Raw genomic sequence first — 23613 nt, 5'->3', positions numbered from 1 at the left:
GTGGGTCCCATACTCTTGTCGATGGTCAGCAGCTGGTTGAACCCAAGGATGTAGAACCCGCAGGTAGCAAGGGCTCACTGTGGGACTTCAGCATCCATCCTTGGAATCTGGTATTCAAGGTGGGGGTCTGATCCGCAACCTCCAGTGGGTATCGGAGGATGACTGTCCTTCAGTTCAGTTCAGTCGCTCAGTCGTGTCCGACTATTTGCGACCCCACGAATCCCAGCACGCCAGGCCTCCCTGTCCATCACCAACTCCCAGAGTTCACTCAAACTCATGTCCATCGAGTCGGTGATGCCATCCAGCCATCTCATTCTCTGTCATCCCCTTCTCCTCCCGCCCCCAATCCCTCCCAGCATCAGAGTCTTTTCAACTCTTCGCATGAGGTGGCCAAAGTATTGGAGTTTCAGTTTCAGCATCAGTCCATCCAGTGAGCACCCAGGACTGATCTCCTTTAGAATCCTTATCAATTTAAAATTAGCATTGTATGTCCATATGACATTACTATCAATAAAATAACACATTTTATTATTGAGCATGTAAGCATCTCTTCTAACGAAAAGGTAAACATACAGGAGATGCAAACATCTCAGGCACGGAAGAGTAAACCACCAGTATCGTGACTTCTGACCGTGAACATGTGTTGTACCTGGACTTGAGTTTATCCAGATAGGATCTTAATAATCTGTACCTGGCTTCTTGCAGTGAACAGTACATGGGGGCCACTCACCCAGTCTCCTGCAGGAAGCACTGATTCTTTCACACATATTGCCGTACCGTTTGTCCCTGGGACACGTCCAGCTGTGAAGTTTCTTGTCAACAGTGGCTGGAGATTTGGTCTGCCCCAGTGATGGGCTGGTGAGAAGGACTTCCCTGGCAGTCCAGTGGTCAAGACATCACCTTCCAGCATGGGGGTTGTGGGTTCCATCCCTGGTCGGGAAGCTAGGATCACACATGCCTTGGGGCCAAGAGCAAAATGAAACATAGAACAGAAGTGATGTTGTAGCAAATTCAATACTTTTCAAAGGATCCACAACAGTGATCTTAAAGATGGAAAAGAACAGCACCGTTGTGAACATCCTGTGAACACACTTTCTGAGTCACACATGTGCATATAGATTCCATCCCCCGCGCCCAGAGGTGAGATTCTTAGGTCAGAGGATGTTGAGCCCTAGAAGAGTCTTGCACAGTGCTTGGACCATGCACCCGCCCACCAGGAAGCTTAGATGTTCTCCACAGTCTCCCCATGTGGAGAATCCATCTTTTTCTCACCTCAGCCCTTCTGGTACGTGTGTGGTGATGGCTCGCTGCTCTTTGCATTTGCATGCTTCTGCTCTTCCAGGGGTTGAACAGCTCATTGTGAGTTTATTGGCGATGGGGCTCCTCTTTACCAAAGCACGATCCAGGTGGTTTAGCCAGTCTGTCCTGCAAGAGTCCTTTATGTATGGAGTATAACAGTCATGTACTGGTTTCATCTCCCTTTCTCGCTACTTTTATTTCTTTCACTTTCCTGAAGGTTCTTACTTTGGGGCTTCACTGGGCTTCCCTGGTGGCTCAGTTGGTAAAGAATCCGCCTGCAATGCAGGAGACCCCGGTTCGATTCCTGCATAGGGAAAATCCACTGGCGAAGGGAGAGGCTACCCACTTCAGCATTCTTGGGCTTCCCCTGTGGCTCCGCTGGTAAAGAATCCTCCTGCAGTGAGGGAGACGTGGATTCGATCCCTGGGACAGGAAGATCCCCTGGAGAAGGGAAAGGCTACCCACTCCAGTATCCTGGCCTGGAGAATCCCATGGACTGTATAGTCCATGGGATCGCAAAGAGTCGGACACGACTGAGCGACTTTCACTTGGGGCTTCACTTTTTTCTTTGCTTTCTTCTGGGTTACTTGATCAGTTTACCAGTAATTAGAAAACAGGTCTAACTGTTCCACTAGTAATGTGGACACAGGTAGTAGTATTATGTATAAATAAGAGAAATCATTGCAATTGAGTATCTCCAAGCAACCATTGTATGTAAAACATGGTTCATTTGTAGTACTCGGACCAGAGTAAGTCGGAGTTTAAGAATATGTTCTTAAGTAAGGTAAGAACTTAAGATCCCCTAGAGCAGCGATCCCGAACCTTGGATCTAATGCTTGATGCTCAGAGGTGGAGCTGATGGAATAAATAAGAGAAAGCACACAATACATGGAACACCACTTGTGAAAGTGAAGTCGCTCAGTCGTGTCTGACTCTTTGCGACCCCATGGACTGTAGCCTACCAGGCTCCTCGGTCCCTGGGATTTTCCAGGCGAGAGGACTGGAGTGGGTGGCCATTTCCTTCTCTAGGAATGCACTTGAATCATCTCTAAAACCATCCACCCCCACCCCCACTCCTAGCCGTGGAAAATTCGTCTTCCACGAAACGGGTCCCTGGTACTACCAGGGAGGTCAGGGACCGCTGCTCTAGAGGGAAGAGGAATTGAGACCCATCTCGACCCACCTCCCAGAATATTGGAAACAAAAGCAAAAATAAACAAATGGGACCTAATTAAAATCAAAAGCTTCTGCACAGCAAAGGAAACTCTAAGCAAGGTGAAAAGACAGCCGTCAGAATGGGAGAAAATAATAGCAAATGAAGCAACTGATAAAGGATTAATCTCCAAATTATACAAGCAGCTCCTGCAGCTTAATTCCAGAAAACTAAGTGACCCAATCAAAAAATGGGCCAAAGAACTAAACAGACATTTCTCCAGAGAAGACATAAAGATGGCTAACAAACACATGAAAAAATGCTCAACATTCCTTTCACACCAGTCAGAATGGCTGCTATCCAAAAGTCTACATGCAATAAGTGCTGGAGAGGGTGTGGAGAGAAGGGAACCCTCTTACACTGTTGGTGGGAATGCAAACTAGTACAGCCACTATGGAGAACAGTGTGGAGATTCCTCAGAAAACTGGAAATAGAACTGCCATATGATCCAGCAATCGCACTCCTGAGCATGCACACCGAGGAAAGCAGAATTGAAAGAGACACATGTACTCCAATGTTCATTGCAGTACTGTTTATAATAGCCAGGACGTGGAAGCAACCTAGATGTCCATCTGCAGACGAATGGATAAGAAAGCTTTGGTACGTATACACAATGGAGTATTTCTCAGCCATCAAAAAGAATGCATTAGAATCAGTTTTAATGAGGTGGATGAAATTGGAGCCAATTATACAGAGTGAAGTAAGCCAGAAAGAAGAACATCAATACTGTATATTAACGCATATATATGGAATTTAGAAAAATGGTAACCTGAACCCTGTATAAGAGACTGCAAAAGAGACATAGGCATTTAGAACAGTCTTTGGGACTCTGTGGGAGAGGGTGAAGGTGGAATGATTGGGGAGAATGGAATTGTAGCATGTATATTATCATAAGTGACCAGTCCAGGTTCGACGCATAAATTTTCCTCTGTTCATTTCTTTGCATTTGTGCTTTTTTAATAAAAATACTTTTAACTGTAAAGAAAAAAAAAAATTATAAAAAAATAAATAAATAAATAAATTTTGAGAAAGTCACAAAAAAAAAAAAATAAAATAAAATAATTAAAAAAAAAAAAAAAGAGACCCATCTCAATGGGCCACACAAAGCGGGGTGAGGCCGCCGGGGACCCCGACAGTGCCTGCCCAGAGGAAGTGGAGAGCCCTGGGGAGTGCTGAGACAGAGGCGGAGAGGAGCTGGGGTGGTTTCCAGAGTGAGTGAGGTCAGAATGCTGGAGTCGTGGTCCGGCACGTGCTCACTATGCACGACGAGAGATGGCTCCGGAATCAGCTGAGTCCATATCTTTGCAGCAAGGGGGGAGGACGGGTTGAAAGGAGGGCTTCCCCGTGCTGCTAGTGGTAAAGAACCCGCCTGCCAAGATCCCCTGGAGGAGGGCATGGCAACCCACTCATTCTTGCCTGGAGACTCCCCTGGACAGAGGAGCCTGATGGGCTGCAGTCCTTGGGGTCACAGAGAGTCGGACACGACTGAGCAGGCATACAGGGCTTAAAGGTAACACGTGAACATGCTCTGGAATGTGTGTCTTTAAAAGCTCTACCTTACGCTACTGATGTGAAAAGGAAAGACAGGCTGTGGATCGTCCGTGCCCACGGGACCGTGTCCTTGCAGATTCGCGGAGCCACTGAGGTTTATGCACCCGCCCTGGGGTGCTTGTGGTCCTCGGTGGAGATGCTCATGCAGGGCGTGGCGCTGGGCTGGAAGGGACCCCGCCTCCACGTTCCCACCCAACGCTGCCCTCTCGGTTGAACCAGGAACACACCCTCAGTGTGGTCTGCTTTCGTGCCGTGGACGCTGTGTCTGTCTCGTTGAGATCTGTTCTGTGTAAAAGTGGCCCAGAGTGCAGAGCTGCCCCCTAAGGCTCCCCAGGAGGAAGGTGACATGCCCCACCTGGCAGCGGAGGTGGGCGGTGGGCCCGTCTCCCTGCAGGTGTGGCTTGTGGCACCGTGAGCTCAGTATGACAGAGGTAGTAACGCGGAACCGCCTCCAGAAACAGCGAGAGGAGAGCCCCTGATTCAGGCTTGAGGTTGCGTGTCAGGGGCCGGGGTTACACTGAGAGCCCATGAGGATGCTCTGGAAAAGGGGAAGAAAGCAACAGTGGAAGTCGCTCAGTCGTGTCCGACTCGCTGCGACCCCGTGGACTATACAGCCCATGGGATTCTCCAGGCCAGGATACTGGAGTGGGTAGCCTTTCCCTTCTCCAGGGGATCGTCCCAACCCAGGAATTGAACCCAGGTCTCCTGCATTGCAGGCGGATTCTTTACCAGCTGAGACACCAGGGAAGCCCAAAAAAAGGTTAAAAAAAAAAGGGGGGGTGTTAAGTTTGTGGGTTCTGAGATGACGCTGGATTAAATTACAGTGGGGCTGAAGGCAAAAGACATTTGCTGTCCTTCTATCCAGGATTGTGAAAATGTTTTCAACTATAGTTCCTTGTGAGTTACAACCCCACGGACTATAACCCGCCAGACTTCTCTATCCATGGAATTCTCCAGGCAATAACACTGGAGTGGACTGCCATTCCCTAGACTTCTTTCAGTTCATGAATAATTGTAATATCTCTTAGATTAGATTTGGGTTTCCCTGGTGGCTCAGACGGTAAAGAATCCCCCTGCAATGCGGGAGATGTGGGTTCCATCTCAGAGTGGAGAAGATTCCCTTGGAGAAGGAAATGGCAACCCACTCCAGTGCTCTTGGCCTGGAGAAGCTCAGACAAGACAGAGGAACCTGACAGGCTACAGTGAGTCCATGGAGATCACAAAGACGTGACTGGGATGACTAAAGATTTTAAGAGATATATAGTAAGTTTTTAAAAAAAACAAACAAACACATTAAAACGGGTTACTTACTGATTGGCAGACAACGATAGCTGTCACCACAGGAATCCAGTAACCCTGCATTTCCGCCAAGGAGCAGCCACCCAGGGTTTGCTACGGTGTGTTCACGGTTGACTTTCTAAACCCTAACTTGTGCGAGTTACAAGGTGGCTGCAGACTTGACGTGAGATGCAGGCCACTGTTTGAGCCACCTCGGAAAAGCTCGGACAGTGAGTTGTGTCTGAAAACACGCCATCAAGGACTGTGGGAAAGACAGGCAGTTCGTGTAAACTGTTTTGCAGTGTGGGTTTGGTGGAAGGCAACTGATCAACAGATGCCTGCCGTTGAGAAGGTGGTTTGTGACTCTTGGTCTGCCAAAGGGGGGGGCCCTCCACGCCTCTCGGGGAGACCCCAGGGTTGGGGAGGAGGCAGTGCTCAGGAGCCTTGACCGTGCTTTCTGTAGCGGGGAACAGGAAACGCTGGTCAGTCTGAGGGTTGACGGGTCTGGATCATCACAGTGGGCTCTGGGAAGTGGTGGAAATTTATTTAGTCACTCAGTCATGTCTGACTCTTTGCAAGTCTGTAGCCCGCCAGGCTCCTCTGTCCATGTGGATTCTCCAGGCAAGAATACTGGAGTGGGTTGCCACGCCCTCCTCCAGGGGATCGTCCCGACCCAGGGATAGAACCCGGGTCTCCTGCATTGCAGGCAGATTCTTTACCTTCTGAGCCGCCAGGGAAGCTCAGATTCTGGACACAGGCTGCCCCAGTTCCCTGGCCCTGGGAGGGGGGCGGTGATGAGGGTGGGCCTGGTGGCCCCAAGGGTGAGGGTCCCCGCTCTGAGGGGATGCTGGGGTGCAGGCTCTGGATCGGCCAGTCTACACAGAACACGGATGCCTGCAGGTGAGCCGTCTGCTCTCTGGACATAAGGCCATCCCGGGGAGGGCTGTCCCACCAGGCCCCAGGAGGTCAGAGCCTCACAGATACAGGAAACCAAAGGCATCGTTAAATAAAGGCAGAGGCAACGCAGGGGGGCAGGAATCTAGGGTGGGGAGTCCACTGAGTCAGGCTTGGGAAGTGATTGGAAAGCCTTGGGTTTGCATGGAGATCCTCACCAAGGTAGGGATCCATGTCCAGAGACCCAGGGCATGTACTCAGAGCTGGCAGCTTGCAGAGCTAAGAGGCGGGAGGGGCCATCAGATGTGTGGCTTGGTACGTGCTCCTGTGAACCGTGCTGTAGGAAGGCGTGGGTTCTTGGGGGATCCGGAGCCGTGGGTAACAATTGCACATCGCACAGCTGTAGCGCAGTGAAGTGAGGTCCACTTGGCTGCTCCACACCAGGGACTGTGAGGACTCCTCTGTGCCCGGCTCGGGACTTGGCAGGAACTGGCCTATTCTCTGTGGTGAGAATCACACTCTCCGATACAGGGGGCCACCCATCTGTCCAGTGGGATTTTTAATGAAGATGAAAAGTCTGATCCCTTCAGCGGCAGCAGCAAGTGCTTCGATTTGCTTTGTGGGCTCGAGGGAGGCAGGGGTTCACCACGTACAGAAATGAGTTTGCATCAGGGCACACAGGGGCGTTGGGTAGCGCCCTGCCCACCGCTACCTGCCCTGCTCAGGGCTCTGCGCACCCCTTCCGTGAGCTGTGCCCATGCTGTGGTTACCGCCATCACCGCCTTGTCAGTACACCGTGCTGCTGTCATGATCATTCTGTATTCACCTGTATCCCAGCTCCGTCCAACCTAACTTGGATGTCACCCAGGCACTGTGTTACTGACCCAGGCGCCTCTGTGTTTCGTGTCCATGAGTCCAGCTGCCTCTGGGAGGTCATTTCAGCACAATGCGTCGAGCAGCACCACTTGTTAAAAGAAAGGGTATGAATTCGCTCATCAGTTGACTTCATACTTTGCGTATAATGTGCAGTTCTTCTCTAGTCAGCCCACAGTTCTTGACATCTGCCATGTAAGCAGTTACAGCCTCAACCCTTTTTAGCTAAACAGCGTTGATGCCTGCTTGGTATCTCTTTACTTTCTGGTGGAAAAGTCCTTTCTTCGTTTCCCAAAGTGCTCCAGAGAAAGTTGCCAGCAGACCCAGCACTCCATCAAAGAGGCCTGTGCTCTGAAAACCTCTCATCAAATGTTTGGTTTGAGTGCAGCCGGGTCGCGAGGCTGTGGGGGTGGGGTGGGTGGGAGCGATGCCTTTCACGCCCACCTGGGGACTAACTGGGTGATTGATAAACCCGGCCCAGCCTCTGTTCCCACACTCAGGCCTGGCTCCACAGCACGTTTGTCTTTTTTCTTTCCACGCGGTCGATCGCCCAAAGAAAAGACGCAGACAGAAAACGCGCCACTCAGGCTGGAGGTGGTGATGTTACTTAAGGGGCCGTGTTCTCTGGGTGCTGGGGGAGCAGGTCTGATATCTGCAGAGGTCACGCAGCCGGCGAGGCCGGGGCACGCTCACTGCACACTGTTCTCACCCTCGCCTCCTGAGGAGGAGGCCCTGTCCACATGGAGCACACACGTTGCACACATGGAGTCCACACGTTGCACACACGGAGTCCACACGTTGCACACACAGAGTCCACACCAAGCCCACGCAGAGCACACTGCGGCGGCCAGGCCTTCCGGGTGAGGAGGGACCAGGCGTTGACTCCTGCCCGGCTTCAGGATTCCTTCCACCAGCTTCCTCAGAAACACGCAAGATTCAGACTCCTGCGGAATCTCTCTCATCACCGAGGAAACAAAAGGACGGACGCTGAGCATCCCCCATTCTTGTCGGGTTTCGTTACTGTGGGCGCCACGGCTGGCTTAGGCTCAAGACCTTTGCGGACGCATCACACTGTCACTTTTCTCATGATTTTTTTTTTTTTTTTTCCTATCTGGTTCTGGTATCTCAATTTACTTTCCCTTTTATGCTCTATTACGTTCCCCCCGACTTCATTCTTTTCCCCGACTCCATTCTTGAAGATTTCTTTGATACGGACCGTTTTTAAAGCCTTCACGGAACGTGTGAAGCGGTATCGCTTTCGTTTTATGCTTTGGTTCTTTGGCCACGAGGCGTGTGGGATCTTAGATCCCCAAACAGGGATGGAACCGACACTGCATTGGAAGGTACAGTCCCAACCACTGGAGCATCGGGGAAGTCCTGAGCTGATTTTTTATTGAGGAAACAGTAGGCAGAATCTGGGGAGACATCCCTCCTCGGCCTGGCGGATACCTGTCTGCATTGCCTGCAGGGTCCTATGCCCCCTTCCTGTTCTCTCCAGCTTCAGGAACACCGGGCTGCGAGCCCTCTTGCTTGTAGACTGTTCTTTTTTTTCTTTTGCTTAACTGCGTTCACCTTACAGATCCCGGCGTCGGCCAGTATCACGTGGAGTGGTTTCCGGAAGTCTGCGCCCACAACGAATCCGCCAGGCTGAAGGCGTCCTCGGCTGTGACCCAGGTGAGGAGGAGGAGGCTGGAAATGAGGGCTGCTCGGGGGCTCTTAGACGCACCCGGCCTGCGGGTACAGCTGGTCGGGAAGAGGTGCAGGCTGAGCGTGCCGTGGGTGACTCGGTCACCGACCTGTGACCTTCGGGACAGGTGGGGAGGAGACACAGGGTCACGTGTGCACTCACCCCTCATCCCCACATGTTGTCAGGGTGGTGTGGGGGGACCCTGAGACGGAGATTCCAGACACAGCTCACAAGGAGCTCCCAGGGCAAACGCCGTCAGCCTGGGAGGGTTTCGTCGTAATCACACAGAAGCTCGGAATTCTCTTCTCCATCCTGAGCTGGATTCCCGCCCCCCCCACCCCGTGACCTGAAGGCCTCATTTTCCCAGGGTAAATGGGAAAATTTCCCGAGGTTTCTCTGCAGCCCTGTCCCTCAGCCTCCCCTTTAGCTACATCCCTACCTTGTGCCAGCTCGTGCTGGGGAGTGGAAGACCTGCCCATCCTGGGCCCCAGCACGTGCTCTTCTGACCTTAAGGGTCCCAGACATGCTCCAAGCTGCAGCTCTTGCATGGGAGCAGGAGGCCATGACAACTGCGTGCCAAGAACTGACCCACAAACACCCTAACACAACTCACCTACAATTGACTCACACCCGCTAATTTCACACACATCCTAACACAAGTCACCTACAATTGACACACACTCCCTGACACAACTGCTGGCCTAGAATTGACACACACCCCCTAACACACCCAGGGTAAGAAACCTGACACTGGCTTGTTACAGCCATCACCATCAGCTTTCCTGTTCCTGTAAGGTTATATATGTGTGCAGGAGGCCGCGACAACGCCACCTTGCAGTGGACATGCACACGCTCACACGCAAAGGGCAACGAACAGGACAGTAGCTTGCTACAACCATAACCGTCCGCTTCCTCTTCCTGTAAGGCGACATCCCCAGCCCCGTCAGCCCCCCACTGTTGAGTCTGGCCTCGTAATTCTGTTTAATCATCACATGCTGGCCAGAAGCAACAAAGAGAGCCCTCCAGAAGCGGGAGAAGAGACACCGCTCTTCTCTGCCTTCAGGAAAGACTCAGGTCTAAACTGAGCCTGCGTCTGGGAGGAAGCCCGAGTTAGCTTTTTTTTTTAAAAAATGACAAATCGGGTTGATATTCACAGTTTTTCACCCTCCTTGTCCAGCCAGCTCCCCACGGTGGGTCGTGACCATCAGAACACGGTTCCCGTGGACTGAACGCTTCCACCCGGTTGTTCTAGAGCCTGGGTGAGCCCCCTCGCCCCAGGAGCAGGTCATGGTTGTAAATCATCTCAGCAGGGACACTGTGTGCTTTGTGTGAAGACCGTACCACACACACTTAAACTGCCCCGCCACATTACAAGAAGACAACCTCCTGGGATGTCATCGCATCTCCTGCCAAGTCCGTTCCCTCGTGAGACTTATACAGCTGGTGTGTTCTCTCTCTCTGCATCTTGCTCTAGGAAAACTACATGATTCTTCCAGACCTGTCGTTCTCCTGCAAATACAAGGTAATCGTGCAAGCTGCGCGGCCCCAGGGCCGCTGGAAGGCAGAAAGCGCGTCCTTCACGACCCCACCGTGCTCCGCGCTCAAGGGCAAGACCCACAAGCACTTCAGCTGCCCCGGCGCGGAGGAGGGTATGTGTCGCCTGGAATCCCCGGGGGAGCGGCGGTGGACACAGCTCCAAAGCGTGATTCACGAGGCCCCAAAACCCACAAGGATCACCCCTTTTTAGACGGCCCTAGGACAGCCCTCTCTGAAGGGAACGTGTGTATATGAACACTCGCATAACCTCCAAAGTCCAGCCGCACTTGGCGACACAGGCTTTGCTGAAGGATCAGCCCTTAGAAGTGAAAGTGAAAGTCGCTCAGTCGTGTCTGACTCTTTGCGACCCCGTGGACTGTACAGTCCGTGGAATTCTCCAGGCCAGGATACTGGAGTGGGTAGCCATTCCCTGCTCCAGGGGGATCTTCCCAACCTAGGGATGGATCCCAGGTCTCCCGCATTGCAGACAGATTCTTTACCAGCTGAGCCACCAGGGAAGCCCAAGAATACTAGAGTGGGTAGCCTATCCCTTCTCCAGGGGATCTTCCCAACCCAGGAATTGAACCGGGGTCTCCTGCATTGCAGGCGGATTCTTTACCAGCTGAGTCACCAGGGAAGCCCAAGAATACTGGAGTGGGTAGCCTTTCCCTTCTCCAGCAGATCATCCCAACCCAGGAATTGATCCGGGGTCTCCGACATTGCAGGTGGATTCTTTACCAGCTGAGCCACCAGGGAAGCCCAACCTTGGAAGCCCAAGCCCTTAGAAGGGGGGCCGGCATCTCTCCGCAGGTGCTCTGGGGCGCCTCGTGTAGCTCACTTGACTCGTGTTCAGCCTGGCCCCAGGGGTGTTACCGTTCACAGCCTTTCCATCCCCTATCTCCACCTTCCGCAGCCCCGGCCCACATAGAGGGACACTCATCCTCAGAGGCCCTGCCCGGGAACTGGTTCTGGTCATTGCCGACGGCTCTCACGGCGACCCCAGCCTTCCCCACCCACCTCCTCCCCCAGCACCCATTCCTGCCCTCTGGGTGACTGGGTCCTCAGAGATCACAGCATTCTTTTCTGCATCGTTCACCCCCATCTGCACGCTGGACTCGCAAATGACCCCGAGCCATCAGCAGCCACTGGGCACAGAGCTGCAGAGATGAGGGTCCAGCTCAGATGCCATCTGCCCAGGCGGCCATGGGACTTACCCCCCGCCCCCGAGGGAGGTCACAGCGCTGACCCCGGGGCCCAGAGAATGGCAGACTGAACGCCGTCTCCTCTGGGGCTGCCCTGTCTCCACCCCTCTAACCGTTCCACGGTTCCCCTTCCTGTGCTCACAGGTCACAGTCACGTGCGCCCAAAAGTGCAGGCCAAACCCGAGAACCTGTCCGCCTCCTTCATGGGACGCGATGCCAACATCACGGGGCACTTCTCCTGGAGGGTGAGCCAGGCGGGCTTGCCACGGCCGGCCACCGGCTTCCAGGTGACCTGGGCCGAGGTCACCACTGAGAGCCGGCCCAACAGCCTTCCGAACAGCATCATCTCGCAGTCCCAGATTCTGCCCGCGGTAAGTGCCCGCCCCATCTCGGGGTGGGTTCCCCCCCACCATGCGGCCGGAGCATCCCTGGGGGAGGCACTCGGGCACCCCAAACCCCCACTGCAGCGGCGACTTGTTGAGACTCACATGTAGGTTTTCTTCTCCGGTGTGAATTCTTTTGCAAGAATCAGAACACACCACCAGGGTTCCTGTGGGCCCCCAGTGAATTCTTTTGTAAGAATCGGAACACACCACCAGGGTTCCGGTAGATTAACTATCATCACGATAAACTTAGGAGAAACCGTCCTGTAGCTACCCGTGATGACAAGGGCCAGCTCTTAAGGAGACCTCTCCTGTCGGCACGGAACGCAAAGGTTTCACCATTTTCTGTCTTTTGAATCCCTGTCCTTCTGGGCGAAGCAGACGTGCCCCATTTGAAGTGTTAAATTTGGGGGGAAAAGAGCTAAAAAGAACCTTGTTCTTTCTCTTCATTTCCCCCTTCAAATCTGGCCAGAGCACATAATGAGCTGGAGTGCCTTCCAGGCCAACTTAATTCCTTGGCTTGGGGGGGAAAAAAAAAGCATGTGTGGGCTTTTACCAACTCTCAAAACGCCCTTAGAATATGCAACTCTTGCTCCAAAAAGAGGGGAAAAAAAAAAACTTAAATCCCGGAAGGAAAAAAAAAAACCCATGGAATTGGACAGTAATTATTCTGTGTATGTGCCTTAGGTTCTATTGAGTTCTGAGACCAAAAAACAACAACAAAAAAATGCGTTGGCATAAGAAGAAACATTTTTTGGCTGCGGGCACTGACAGATACTGTCTTTTAAGGAGCGCAAGTTGGCGTGTTTCCCCGAGACGTGGATTATCAAAAATTCACATCACAAGATGTGCAGATGAAAACTTTTAAAGCCTGGGAAAGTCTTAGGTTCAGGAACGGAAAATACAGTCTCTGGGAGGGGGTGGGGGTGAGTCGCAAGAACTGGCCTGACTCATGTGAGCTCTTGGCTGCCAAGAGCCGGGCTCTCCTTGCTGCCCAGACCACCCGAGGTTGGTAACACGGTGACGTTGTGAGGGAGGCGTGGTCTCTGGAAGAGAGGCCAGACGTGGGTCGTGGGCAGAGGCAGCGCCTGACGACCTCGTGTCCCCCAACGCCTCCCCTCCCCTTCCCCAGGATCACCCCGAGCTCTCGGTCCCGGGTCTGCGGCCCAACACCCTCTACCGCCTGGAGGTGCAGGTGCTGACCGCGGGCGGGGAGGGGCCCGCCACCATCAGGACCTTCCGGACCCCCGACGTGCACGGTGAGTCCTGGCCGGGGGTGGGGGTCCCGTCCTGCCCGGCTTGCAGACACACAGAAAGTCTTGGTGCAAAAACGAAACTCCATAGATCCAGCATTGCAGGCTCCTACCCACAGGGAGTTCTCTGAACCTGAAGTCCTCCCTCCCCTACGTCCGTGCTTCCTCCCAGCCGACCTGACACGCTCCCCTTTTCCCTCCCCAGCACCCTCCTCCGCCCCTTCTCTTACTTTTTTGCTCTACAGAATGCACACTTTTTTCTTATCTTCTAACCATAAATACACAAGAGGTAGGGCTTCCAATGCAGGTAGACCTTAGCAACATAAGGCTTGACCCCTGGGCCGGGAAGATCCCCTGGAGGAGGGCATGGCAACCCACTCCAAGTTTCTTGCCTGGAGAATCCCACGGATAGAGGAGCCTGGATGGGTTATATTCCATGGCGTCACACAGACTCAGACACAGCTAAAGTGACTTAGCATGCGCCCACACAAGTGGGAAAAAAAAAAATCCATCATATCATTCTGACATTTTTTTAAAAATTAAGATGTTCAAATATAACTATATAGGAAATACTACTTTGCTATGGAGCTTATTACATGTATTTCTACTATATATAATCTATTGGCTTCCCTGGTGGCTCAGCTGGTAAAGGATCGGCCTGCAATGCAGGAGACCCTGGTTCAACTCAAGACCCCCCTGGAGAAGGGATAGCCTACCCACTGCAGTATCCTTGGGCTTCCCTGGTGGCTCAGCTGGTGAAGAATGAACCACGATGTGGGAGACCTGCGTTGGTTCCCTGGGTTGGGAGGATCCCCCTGGAGAAGGGAAAGGCTACCCGCTCCAGTATCCCAGCCTGGAGAATTCCATGGACCGTTTAGTCCTTGGAGTTGCAAGGGAGTCGGACACCACTGAGCTGATTTTCATTTTCACTATCTGTATTGTATAACTTTTGTTCATAACATAATCCAAATCAACCTACTTGACTTCCGGCTAAATCATGTAGATTAAAAATAATCGTCACCTATTGTTTGAAAACAAACAGCTTCCCAGGCAGCACTAAGGAGATCCGTTGGGGAGTGGTTGCAGTTATTTACCATAAAGGAGTCCTCATCCAAGTATGTTTGCTGATATTGAAAACAACGAGAAAGAGAATGTAGTGACGTCTTCAGGGGCCGGAACTGTTAGCTTTGGCAGTGATTGAATATGTGCTGGGTCTGTTAACCCTCAAGTCCTGGTCCACCCCCAGCCCCACCCCTCCTTCAACCCTCCGCAGCCACAAGTCTGTTCTGTATGTCTGTTAGTCTGTTCTTGTTTCATAGATGTCACTTGCAAGGAGTCTAAAATACAGCACAAAGGAACTTGACTATGAAACAGAGACAGACTCACAGAGAGAACAGACTTGTGGGAGGTTGGGATCAGCAGATAGAAACCAGTATACACAGGATGGATAAATACCGAGGTCCTACCATGGAGCAAGGGAACTGTATCCTATATTCTGTGGTAAGAAAGAAAGTGAAGTTGCTCAGTCATGTCCGACTCTTTGCGACCCCATGGACTGTAGCCCACCAGGCTCCTCCATCCATGGAATTTTCTAGGCAAGAGTACTAGAGTGGGCTTGCCATTTCCTTCTCCAGGGGATCTTCCCAACCCAGGGATCCAACCCGGGTCTCTCGCATTGCAGGCTTTACCGTCTGAGCCACCAGGGAACCACGATGGAAAAGAATATATATAGTGTGTGCGCACATATAAAAACAGTATATATTAAACTGTACTGTCTCTCTGTTTATATATATAATTGAGTCACTTTGGTCTACAGCAGAAATTATACGCAACATTATAAATCTAATAAAATTTTTAAACGTATGTGTTTGGGAGCAAAAAGTACACATGGTGGAATAAGTGCAGGAGGAAGCCAAGAGTCATTTAGTGCAAGAGGGTGTGGTTCGCTGGAACCGTGGTCCAAGGTGCTGGAAGCCCAGGTTGGGGTGTGAGACGGAGGATGGTGAGATTAACATAGAGACGACCGCATCTGAGTCACCCGTGGGATAGTGAGAGAGAGACTTCCTGAAGGCCTTTGGGACTGCAGGGTCCAGCGCTGAAAGCTTGGAAGGTCATCGGCATGTGGGTAGTAATTGAACGTGGGGGTGTGTACTGGAAGTCAGGACGGTGAGGAGAGTTAGGCTTGCACAAGACCAGGGGAAGTGCTGTGGAAACTAGGAACACCACGGCTCAAGGTGTTGGGCAAAGCGAAGAATCTACGTGGGGGATAGCCTATGTCTTCCCAAATTCTTGTGGCTAAATACCAATTTCAACAGCTACATCTTAGGAGCAATGCTTTCATTTCTGTTCCTGTTTTTAAACAGATCATTTAAAATATCAGATTCTTATGTTTTCCTTCAATTCTTCCATCACTTTAAGTTCTTCTTCACGTAGATGATGTGCTAGAAATAGTAAGTATCCACCCCTTCCACTGTTACACACTTCAGCCTCCGCTCTATTAGTAAAAACATACGGAAGCTAATTTTAGTTATTAGCAAAACTAAATGGCAACAATTGTGTATTTACAAAGATTACTTATTAGCAAAACTAAACAGCAACAACTGTGTATTTACAGAGATTAGTTATTAGCAAAACTAAGTGGTAACAACTGTGTATTTACAAAAATTAGTTATTAGCAAAACTAAATGGTAACAAACTCATGTCCATCGAGCTGGTGATGCCATCCAGCCATCTCATACTCTGTCGTCCCCTTCTCCTCCCGCCCCCAGTCCTTCCCAGCATCAGAGTCTTTTCCAGTGAGTCAGCTCATCGCATGAGGTGGCCAAAGTATTGAGTTTCAGCTTTAGCATCAGTCCTTCCAATGAACATCCAGGACTGATCTCCTTTAGAATGAACTGGTTGGATCTCCTTGCAGTCCAAGCGACTCTCAAGAGTCTTCTCCAACACCACAGTTCTAAAGCATCAATTCTTCGGCGATCAGCTTTCTTCATGGTCCAACTCTCACATCCATACGTGACCACGGGGAAAACCATAGCCTTGACTAGACAGACCTTTGTTGGCAAAGTAATGTCTCTGCTTTTTAATATGCTATCTAGGTTGGTAATATCTTTCCTTCCAAGGAGTAAGCGTCTTTTAATTTCATGGCTGCAATCAGCATCCGCAGTGATTTTGGAGCCCCAAAATATGAAGTCTGACACTGTTTCCACTGTTTCCCCATTTCCCATGAAGTGATGGGACCAGATGCCATGATCTTTGTTTTCTGAATGTTGAGCTTCAAGCCAACCTTTTCATGCTCCTCTTTCACTTTCATCAAGAGGCTTATTAGTTATTAGCAAAACTAAATGGTAACAATTGCGTATTTAAAACAAAGAGAGCCTCCTGTTGGGTTTCAGATTATGTACATTGCTTTCTCAGCTTAAATTTTAAAAAGCCACATCAAAGGTTTATGTGTTGATAAGAATTAATGATCCTGGTTTTATTTTTATTTTCTTTAATGATGGATCAAATTTGCCCCAGCAGCTTTTTGCACTTAGGAGTTTGAAGACAAATAAAAACCACCCCACTGGGAGTGCCCTGTGTGAAGCCCTGTCCCATTTGGGACCACGTCCACCCATCACTTACAATGTCCCTCCACCAAAAGTGCATGTATCATGAAAGGATGTGTTAATTTCTAAACTTTTCCGAGGAAATACAAAGGGTTCTGGCCAGCTTACGTTATTATAAAGAAAGGGGCTTGTCTTCTTTCTCTTGTGATCTTACAGGTTTTATGGAGGGAGCCAGAGAGCCGGGGAAGGCAGAGAGAAAAGACAGGCAGGGTGGATGTGTGTCTGCAAGTTCAGAGTCAGGGCCGGGAGGACCGGGGTGGTACGGACCACGGGCAGGGCACAGACACACAGCTGTTCCTCTAGTCAGTCCAGCTGGGTATGGCGGCCGGACTGACACGTCCATTCTGTCTCTAGGCCCCCATCTGAAACACCGCCATCCCCACCACTACAAGCCTCCTGCAGAAAGGTACTGAGCTGCTCTGAGAGCCCGTCTGAAACCTGAGCGAGTGTGGAAGCTGGCACAACCCCCCAAGGACTGGCCGTGCCCACTGGGAGGCATCAGGCCCTTTCTGGAGGACCGCCCGCCCCTGCCTAATAACCGTGGGGTGCTCATGTCTGCCCTGGAAAACATGCCCCGAAAACCAGGGACCCGCACTGAGCCTTGCGAAGGTGGGGGACAGGTTCCTGTTACATAGGACAACACGCAGCCCAGCCCTGTTCCGCTTCTAACTCTGTGTGGTGAAGAGCTTCCTGATGCAGGTCTGAGATGTCCCCAAATTTGCACCAACAGATTCTCCAAAGAAGCAATTTACACACGTAATAGACCTGCCCGTAGTAAGCGTACAGTTACTGAACACTTGGAGATTACATTATTGATTGGATTTGCCACATCAACGGAAGAGTATCCAGATTTTTACGCCCTAATATTTATTCAGAGATTTCTGAAGATGAATTTTTTTTAATCACCTGTGGTTTTTTTCCTTCAACTGAAAAATCTGTAAACCCGAAATATTGCCAATTAATTTAAACCTAAAATGCTCCAGCTTCAAGCACTCAAGCTTCATTTTATACAAAGACATGGATGAGTTTGGCCTCTAAATGACAGTTTCTGTTAAGGCATTCCCAGCCAGGAGTCAACACTGCTACCCAGATTCTGCCGTGGAGAAATTAAAACTGTTTTCTGGGGCTGCTTTTTAATATTTCATCCTACAACAAGTTTTCCTGATGCTTTCATTTATATTTTCCTTTTTTCCTTAATGGGGAAAACACTTGCTGGTGTGCCATGTTTTCCCACTTACATATGTCTTAACACGCTGCAAATCCTCTTGCTTGAAATGAAAGAATCCCAACTATCGAATATTTTCAAATCTTTCCTGAGATATCCCCCTTTTCTTAATCAAAGCAAGCTCTTTGTTTGGTAGAGTATTCTCCATAATGTAGAAAAGGCAGAGGGGGACTTTGGAAGGTAGAGAAGGACAGCTGTTTGTCTTGGATTAACCTCCCTTTGCTTTCCAGGTGGCTCAATGGTAAAGAACCTGCCTGCCAATGCAGGAGATGCGGGTTTGAGTTCCATCCCTGGGTTGCAAAGATCCTCTGGAGGAGGAAATGGCAACCCACTCCAGTATTCTTGCCTGGAGAAAATCCCATGGACCAGAGGAGCCTGGCGGGCTACAGTCCGTGGGGTCGCAAAGAGTCAGACACTATGTAACAAAACGAAACAGGAAACCTTTCTCTACTCCTTCAAATCTATTACATCTTATTTGAAAAATTTATGAAAAATTTAATTGAAAAATTATGAGGTGCCATGCTAACGGCTCATAGCATGAACTCAATTGCAGACACGGTGTTAGTATATAGTGTTTAGGGGAATGTTGGGGCACCCTGAAACCAGAGATGCTTTAATATATTTTTTGCTTGAGGGAACAGCCATGTGTATACACATGTACGTATGTGTGTCTGTATACTTCCGGGTAGGTATACAATATATATGGAGAAGGAAATGGCAACCCACTCCAGTGTTCTTGCCTGGAGAATCCCAGGGACAGAGGAGCCTGGTGGCTGCCATCTATGGGGTCGCACAGAGTCGGACGCGACTGAAGTGACTTAGCAGCAGCAACAACATACAATATATACATCCAGGTAAATACACACACACAGACGCACACACATATACACGTGGGTAGCTTGAGTACAAGTCGCTGCAAAAATTGTTTTCCCAACTCACCAGTGAGGGATGCAACTCTAAAAGATCATTCAAGTAATCTGTTTTCCCCATCGGTCTCGATTCTACGAAAAAACAGCCATTTCTCCAAAGTAAACATTTTCACGGAAGGGCATCCTCATCTCATTATCTACACGAGGAGCACAGTAAAAGCTCTTGTGCGCCTGGGAGCCTGCCAGTTTTCTTCCTTCCCGAAAGCCTGCGGTGGGCGCCCTGGTTGCGGGGAGTTGAATGAGCGGCGCAGGGTGAGAACGTGAGGGTCTCGACTCCTCCCGGGAGGTCCAGGCTCTTAAGTGTGGACACCAGGCAGAGAGACGACCCCTGTTATCACACGCACACCTCTCTCCCCGGAGAACTCCGGGGCCGGTAGGCATGGATCTCCGACGGCCCAGATGGGGAAAAAAACGACTTCCTGCGTCTTCCACGAGCTTGGAAGCTTGAGCAGGCGGGCGGTGCTTTGCAGCCTTCAGGAGGGGCTGCGGGGGGATCTCAAGGGTGCAGCCAGCTCACGGGGCTTCGGGCTGTTTCTCTGCAGCTCCTAACGTGGTCTGGGGTGGACTCTGCAACAGAGTGTCCCTGCAGAGTCAGCGGGTTCCCCTTTGGCACGGAGACGGGAGGGACTCATGCGCAAACGCAGAGATCATCTCTGAAACCATGAGTTTTCCTTAGACGCCGTTCCCAGCATCTGGATTTTCAAACCCTCAGAATCTCCAAGGGGAAGGCTTCAAATTATTATTGGCTGTGTGTTTATCGTCTACCTTCATTGGTCCTAAATATATCCATAAGTATTTGTGCCAGCCCATCTTTGTACTGTTGTATAGTTTAAAAGGCGGGAGTATATACATAGATGCAAAATATTATTAAATTATTAAATACACTTACTTTTGTAAAATTTAATGATGTTTCTTTTGCCTGGGTCATAGACGTTGAGCAAATACATTTTGAGTTCAGATCAAGGTTCTGAAGCTTCTATCTTCTTTGAAATACCTGAAGTAGGTCTTATGAGCATTTCATTAGGCTAGGCAATAAAAGAAAGCTGAGTTTCCTTTATAAATTTCAATAGTGTTGAAATGAGCAAAATTATAATCACAGTTTTTTGAATTTTGGGACGGGGGAGCCTGGTGGGCTGCCGTCTATGGGGTCGCACAGAGTCGGACACAACTTTAGCGACTTAGCAGCAGCAGCCCTAGTAAAGGTCTAAAAAATTATGTTGTTTAATTTTAAAGCCAATTTAGTAGCTGATTCTCTGTTTCATTGAAATTAGATGCCTTTCTCACATATGAAAAAAAGTATATTCAGTGACAGTATAGTCACTCTTTAAAAAAATCAAGCTCATCAAACATATGAAGTCATCAAATGCACATGTGTAACCCGATATACATCGAGGCTATGTGCATCTTTTTCCTGAGAATATTCACTCCACAGTGATGGGTTTATTTATCTGGGCTATCCTCTTGTTCTAAGGGGGCTCTGGGAGCAATCTTTATAAACAAATGTGTGCCCTTCACATCAGCCAGTGTTTTTTTAATATACATAAATGGGAAGGAAATCCAGAAATGAGGGGATAAATGTCCACTCAGAGCTGAGCAGAGACTAACACAAAATTATAAAGCAGTTACACTCCCAATAAAATTGTCTTCAAGAGACAGTAACGTTTGCGACAGGTAAATTTTCCAAAATCCAAAGTTTACAAACACACATCTCTGTCCTAGAAAGACCTGGAAGAACCCAGAACCCATCTAGAGAGCAGAACCCATCCTCCAGCTCAGCACTGCTGAGACTTGGGGCCGCACGGTTCTCTGTCGGCGGGCGGGCCCTGCCCTCGGCACTGTGGGGCGTGGAGAGGCACCCCTGGTCGCCACCCACCAGAGGCGAGGAGCCACCCCACCCCGGGTGTGATGACCGCACGCTCTGCAGTCACGGCCCACACCCTCTCGGGGTACAGAGTCACCCCCGGTGAGAATCACTACATCGTCATAATGTCCACTGCATAGCGGAGAACTGGCCTCTGCAAGGGGGAACTGGGTCAGCTGGAGTAGGCACACCTGGGAAGTGGTTGCACTGGACCTCAGAGCCCTTAGCAGTATCTTTTATCTCCACTGAAGAACCTGATTAAAAGGCTGAGTTTGTGCATCACACGAGTACAAATACTCATCTTGTTCTACAGACCAGTCAGCATCATCCAGGATGTTGGCAGTCTGACTTAACGTCTCTTCCTTACACTGCGTGTCGTGGGGTTCGTAGGTTCAGCCCTGTGACTGCGAATATCTCAATCTAAACGTATGCACACTTGCACATCGTCAGCAGAACACAGAGGCCAGATTCCCGTTGCACTTGTACGTTCATTTACGATAAAAAGCACAAAGCTGGCGACTCGTGTCTATGGCTTTGCACGGCCAAGCTCAGCTTCTTACCTCTCCTGGACACTTGGCAGGTTACACCATTCACAGAGCGACTCACACAGGTCTCTCTGCAGAGCTATTAGGACTTTTCCTTGACGTAACCATGGTGCGCAGGTAACAGAATGGCTACCCTCTCATCCGAACAGCCTGTAGAAACCATGTCCCTTAGGCCATTTAAAAGTCAATATTTATTTATGTATGTAATAAAAAATGATTCTGTTTGTGTGTCATGTTATTTAGAGAGAAATAATCTTGTAAAGAAATGTTGTTAAAAACACAAAAGCATTGTAAATAGTCTGATCTCTGTCACTCATTATTTTCACATTAGAGTTTGTACATACTGACTGATTCCGTTAATAAAGGACCTTTAAACCTGCTCGGTGGACTAAACTTGTTACTTTCCTGAAAACACACACACACATTTTCTTTTCACATAGAAAGAAAAATGAGCAGTTTCCTATGAAGCTGGGGAGACTGAAAAAGCCTCATTCTCCTGTCAGTATGAATGGAACTCAAGGTCTGGTCAAAGATTGAAGGCAGGAGGAGAAGGGGGCGACAGAGGATGGGATGGTTGGATGACATCGCCGACTCAATGGACGTGAGTTTGGGTAAAGTCCAGGAGGTGGTGATGGACAGGGAAGCCTGGCGTGCTGCAGTCCATGGTATCACAGACAGTCGGACACGACTGAGTGACTGAACAAGCAAAATTACAACAAGGCAGCTCATCGTCCTGAACAGAGCGTGCTGGACTATTGACAGAGATCACTGCATCATGGCTTTCACTCTATTTGCAAGCATGACTCTCAACGGTTTTGGTGGCATTCTCTCCATCCATTGGTCCACAGGCTTAGACAACTATCCCCCACCACCACCCCCGGCCCCAGGAGCTGTCCATAAAATGCTACCAGATACGCGTTGTGCTCATAAGCTTTCAGCCACAGCCCTTGGTTCTCAACAGCACAGTCACTGCAGGCGGGGCTGGGGGGGGGTGTCCCCTCCCCAGCAGAGGGTCTTGCAGAACCCCACACCGGGTGGGCGCTGTGCCCACGGGCATCTCCACCCGTGACTTAGGAGGATGCTACTCCATAAACCACCCGAAGAAGGCGGTCCATCCGAAAGCCGAGATGAGTTCTGTCTGCATCAAATCACCTACTTATTTCTCTACGCATTCACCTGGCAGGAATGTCCTTAGTTTCCGCTGCTGCGTGGTCCTGCTATATGGGCGGGATATTGGCTATGATGGCAGGTCCCAGGTCTTCCAGGGCTCTTCCTCCTAGGAGAAGGCTACTAGAAAGAACTGGAGTGTGAGAAGCCCAAGGAGGAAAAGAAAGCAGAGCGTTGGGTGAGGGAGAGGTTGTGGGGTCCTGACTTTTGTGTTCTTAAGCAGGATCACTGTGGGCTTCTTCACCCCAGCAGTGAATAAGCTGGTGGCTACCCCAGGGATGGACATGGGGCACCCAAAGGGAGATACGGGACCTCTGAGGTGTCAGCCTGGGCTTCCTGAGTGACCTCCGGAGCCAGTTACCTTTCCTTCTCTTGTTTTCTAATCTCTCCTTGAAAAGATGATGGGATTTTCCTGACAAAAAATAGCAAACGTTTGTGTTGTGTTTCTTTATAATGAGAAGCGGCTGCATCTAGAGACACTGTGCTGGTCAATGAAATTCTCAAACAATGGTGATGGATTCTTTTTTTTAAAAAAGTATATGAGCCACACCTAAGAATCTGGACACACAAGGTCCGCTGTTGCATGACAGTGTTTTTGTGAACTTTCTCGAACAGCAAAGTCCATGGAGGCAGAAAACACCTGGGTTAGCTGCCAGGGACTGGAGGGGGACCAGGTGGGAAGTGCTTTATGGGGACAGTGTTCACATCTGGAAGTGATGACAAGGTCTTGCAACTTTATAGAGGGGATGGTTGTGCGTTTTGAACAGGAATGAAATGCCACTGAATTACACTCTTTAAAATGGTCCAGTAATTTCCAAATACAAACACAGGTTACATATCACAACCCCGTGTGAGTACAAATACAATTTATTTGCAGAACGAATTATCCATCTGACTTTCAAATGAAAAGCAAGCAGAAATCCCACTGAGGAAATAATGTCCCTGGCCATGATCTTAACCAGGAGGTATGCTGGCTCTCAGTCCCACTCCGGGTACCCCGAATCCAGGCCCCGGGTGGTGTCTCTCTTGACAATGGCCCTGCTGCTGAGCCCCTGCACCAGCTGCCTGAGTCACTCTCAACATTGAGACTTCACCCCTGAGGAACCCCACTT

General features: G+C 50.0%; 1 protein-coding gene across 1 annotated transcript in view; it reads left to right on the top strand.

Moving 5' to 3' along the window:
* The window catches only part of LOC148773215 (anosmin-1-like), a 228181-nt gene extending 206473 nt beyond the window's left edge, over window positions 1–21708 (top strand). Inside the window, exons 10-14 of the mRNA XM_088833792.1 lie at window positions 8688–8782; window positions 10270–10444; window positions 11678–11904; window positions 13049–13175; window positions 17129–21708. Coding sequence (XP_088689918.1) covers window positions 8688–8782; window positions 10270–10444; window positions 11678–11904; window positions 13049–13175; window positions 17129–17187 — 683 coding nt within the window. The 3' untranslated portion in view covers window positions 17188–21708. The remainder of the gene's footprint in view (window positions 1–8687; window positions 8783–10269; window positions 10445–11677; window positions 11905–13048; window positions 13176–17128) is intronic.
* The last annotated feature ends 1905 nt before the right edge of the window (window positions 21709–23613 follow it).

Source organism: Moschus berezovskii, chromosome X, assembly GCF_049115385.1.
Source record: "Moschus berezovskii isolate FMDL1 chromosome X, NW_MosBer_1.0, whole genome shotgun sequence".
NCBI classification, from domain to species: domain Eukaryota; kingdom Metazoa; phylum Chordata; class Mammalia; order Artiodactyla; family Moschidae; genus Moschus; species Moschus berezovskii.
Note: the sequence above shows the minus strand (reverse complement) of the source record. Positions and strands in the feature narration are given on the sequence as shown.